General features: G+C 29.8%; 1 protein-coding gene across 2 annotated transcripts in view; it reads right to left on the reverse strand.

The window, feature by feature from the left end:
- Positions 1–3,171, reverse strand: part of LOC106467947 (coiled-coil domain-containing protein 186-like) — a 12,751-nt gene that overhangs the window by 7,341 nt on the left and 2,239 nt on the right. The window contains exons 2-3 of one of the 2 annotated variants that reach the window (XM_022396177.1): positions 2,788–2,811; positions 469–618 (exon numbers count right to left, since the gene is read on the reverse strand). In XM_022396177.1, coding sequence (XP_022251885.1) covers positions 469–618; positions 2,788–2,811 — 174 coding nt within the window. The remainder of the gene's footprint in view (positions 1–468; positions 619–2,787; positions 2,812–3,171) is intronic. The other variant, XR_002612516.1, reaches the window with a different exon arrangement.

The following is a 3,171-nucleotide window of genomic DNA, read 5'->3' on the forward strand; positions in this document are numbered from 1 at the left end:
CCAACAATTCAAAATGGTAACATAAATAATAAAATCTCTCTTCATAGTGGGATTTATACCATCAAACTAATTGTAAGATAAAAGTACATAGAGAAGACTGTGGAAGGTTTAAAAGCTTGCCAAATTATTCCACCACCCAAATTCAGTTTAAACTGAACTATCTACTGACAACTTGTGCCCTCAGAGGAATCTTGAATACGTCTGGTAGCACTGAAGCTGTATTGACTAATATTTTCTCAGCAGACATCAGCCTGAAAAGTGCACATGTCCAAGTCAAAATTAGTATCTCTGCACAAGTCTTCTTTATGAAACATAGTATGTTCCAAAAGTATCTTACTTTTATAACCTTTTTCATACGTCTATACAACTTGGACATATGATGCAGTATTCTTAATTACAGATTAATAAAAATATAATTATTGAAGCCTTGCAAATACAGATTCTACAAGTTTCTAAGCAATATGTTACCTTCAAAGTAATGTTCTTGAGTAAGGTGTCTTCCAGAACAGCTTGTAGTTTCTGGTTTATTTCCAAGGATAGATCCAACGTCATGTGGGAATCAGAAGGATGGGAACTATAAACAGATGCCATGATACCTCCTCTTTTTGATAGCTCTATCTATTGGTGCAGAGTGATAACACTTGTGTTAGTAAATCTATCAATAATATTTGAATTCAAGTCAGAGACACTTCCTATAATTAAATATGACATGTAATAATTAAAAATCATCTCTACAAGAATAAACATTTTAAAAATAAATGAAGTAAAGTTTATATCTACATCGGGTATGGATCTAGGAGGTCTGGACTTCCCACCCCACTCCCATTTTTTGCCATATATTAATAAAAAAAAACCATCCATACTTCCCTACACTACCATATTGTATAAAAAGAAAACAACATAAAATATCAGTATTTATGTCTGATTAGGCAGCTAATTACCATAAAATCTTTTTACAAGTTTTCTCAAGTCTGCAGCAATACAGTTAAGGCCTTAGCCAATAAATGATAATTTCTAAGCTAATACAACAATATCAATTAAATATTTCCACAGTAAATTTTCATGTCTGCTGAGGTTATTGTTGATCATTTAGTTAAAAAAAGCATCCCAGATAACTTATCGTGTCTTTGTACGGGAACCAACGATATATAATATATGTATTTACAGTTTTTTTTATGTACTAATGTGCTTATGTGACTGTTAACTCTTGTGATGTTTATTTAGTTGGTGTTTTGTAAAGTTACGAGTGTTTTTATCAAGTTTCTATCAATGCTAGTCAAGAGAAATTAGTGCCTTATGCTCTGTTTTTGTACGCAGCAAAATTTTACACATTTTTTTCAATCACTTGCACATATTTTATAAATTTCAATCTGTATAAGTATTGTGTTACTGTGAATGGTGCAAAGTTTTAACCAAAATCTACAGTACTTTTCTTGACTTTCTAATTAATTTTATTACTAAAGTTACTGGGAATGTAAAGTTAAAAGATAAAGTAAACAATTAAAATAATTGAAATTTATAAGTAGTGCTAGTAAGTGTTTAGTTGGATCCCCACCCTTTAAAGAATTCTAGTTCCAATCCTGCATACAGAGAGCGTGTAGAAATGTTTGGATTAATCAAAGCTGATATACAGTATATGTAATAAGCTTGATCGTAACACTCTCAACATAGATGTAGACACACTGAAAGTTGTAAAGTGTGTGCAATATCAAAAACTTATATTGTGCAAAAAAAAAAAAACACACTGAAAAATGATGATCTAAAAAATTACCAGCAAAAAGCTTCATTGACCAACAATGTATGTTAAACATGTATCTTTGGAACAAAGACGATTCTACCCATGGGCATTCCTACACAGGTTTACAACAGTTGTGAACCCACCTTGGAACAGGTGTTTTATTTAATCAGATGACACCTCACATGATTGACTCTTAATAACAATTCAATATGGTGGATACTTTCTGTTGACCCACCATATAGATTCTTCTTTCAATCTAAACTTTTATCTTACCTAGTAAAGTTAATATCTAATAAACAAAGAGATATACAAAGGCTGTGAACTTAAGCCTTGTTAGTCTTAAAACAAATCTTACTATTATCAATAACCTTATCAAAACTCATCAATATTAAAACAGGAAATACAAAAATCTAAGAATTATATTTTAATATACAGTGTTTCAAAAACATTTTTCTCCTTAAAGGTTTTTTTTTCTTGTAGTTAAGCACAAAACTACTCAATGGGTTATCTGTGCTGTGCCCATCACAGGTATCAAAACCCACTTTTTAGCATATAAGACCATAGGCATACCACCGAGCCACTGGGGAACGCCTGAAAAATTAATACTTCTTTTTCTAAATGTGGGTTTTATCATGGTTTGATCTAACTCAGAGGTACAAAAACATAAAAAATATTAACTCTGAAGGTAAAATGAGCAGCTGGCAATCAGTGATAAAACAACATGTACTGAAGTAAATATTTTAAAATATTGATTTACAAAACTAAGAGTCAATTTTATGAGTATCATCTATTTTTGGCATATTTTATTATTAATTTCTGTAGACTTATTACACTATATATTGACCTAAAACAACAAAATGATCATTATCCCAATGTGATAACAGTTCCAATCACCATGATAGGACTTACCAGAAAACTCAAAGATGACTTGATGATTTTACAAGACCAACTCAAGCTATTTCTTAATGTTTCAAATTATGTTATTTAAAAAATTGTTTATAAATCAACTCCAAATAGAAGATTACTTTAAAAAAAAACAGAACAATTACCTTTCCCTTTTTTCCAGATGCATGCTTGAAAAAGATCCCAAGATATTCAGTTACATTACATAAGGTTTTGTTAATTATCATGCAATATAATATTCATAACAACTTTGAGTTTAATCTATCGCCTGACTTTGCACGCGTATAAAAATAAACATTTAATAAAACCAAAGCGTTTATTAAGTTACCACATAATACAGTATTTCATATTGGTATTGTAACAACTAAATGATAAACACTTAGCAAAACAAATAGTTAATAAAACATCCAAGGTCTTGTTAAATGATCACGAATACTTAATGGTTAATTATTGTTAAAACTAAATCAAATCATATGTGAGTTTTGTGTGTGTGTATATATATATATATATATATATATATATATATATAT

Source organism: Limulus polyphemus, unplaced genomic scaffold (genome assembly GCF_000517525.1).
Source record: "Limulus polyphemus unplaced genomic scaffold, Limulus_polyphemus-2.1.2 Scaffold2807, whole genome shotgun sequence".
Lineage (NCBI taxonomy): Eukaryota > Metazoa > Arthropoda > Merostomata > Xiphosura > Limulidae > Limulus > Limulus polyphemus.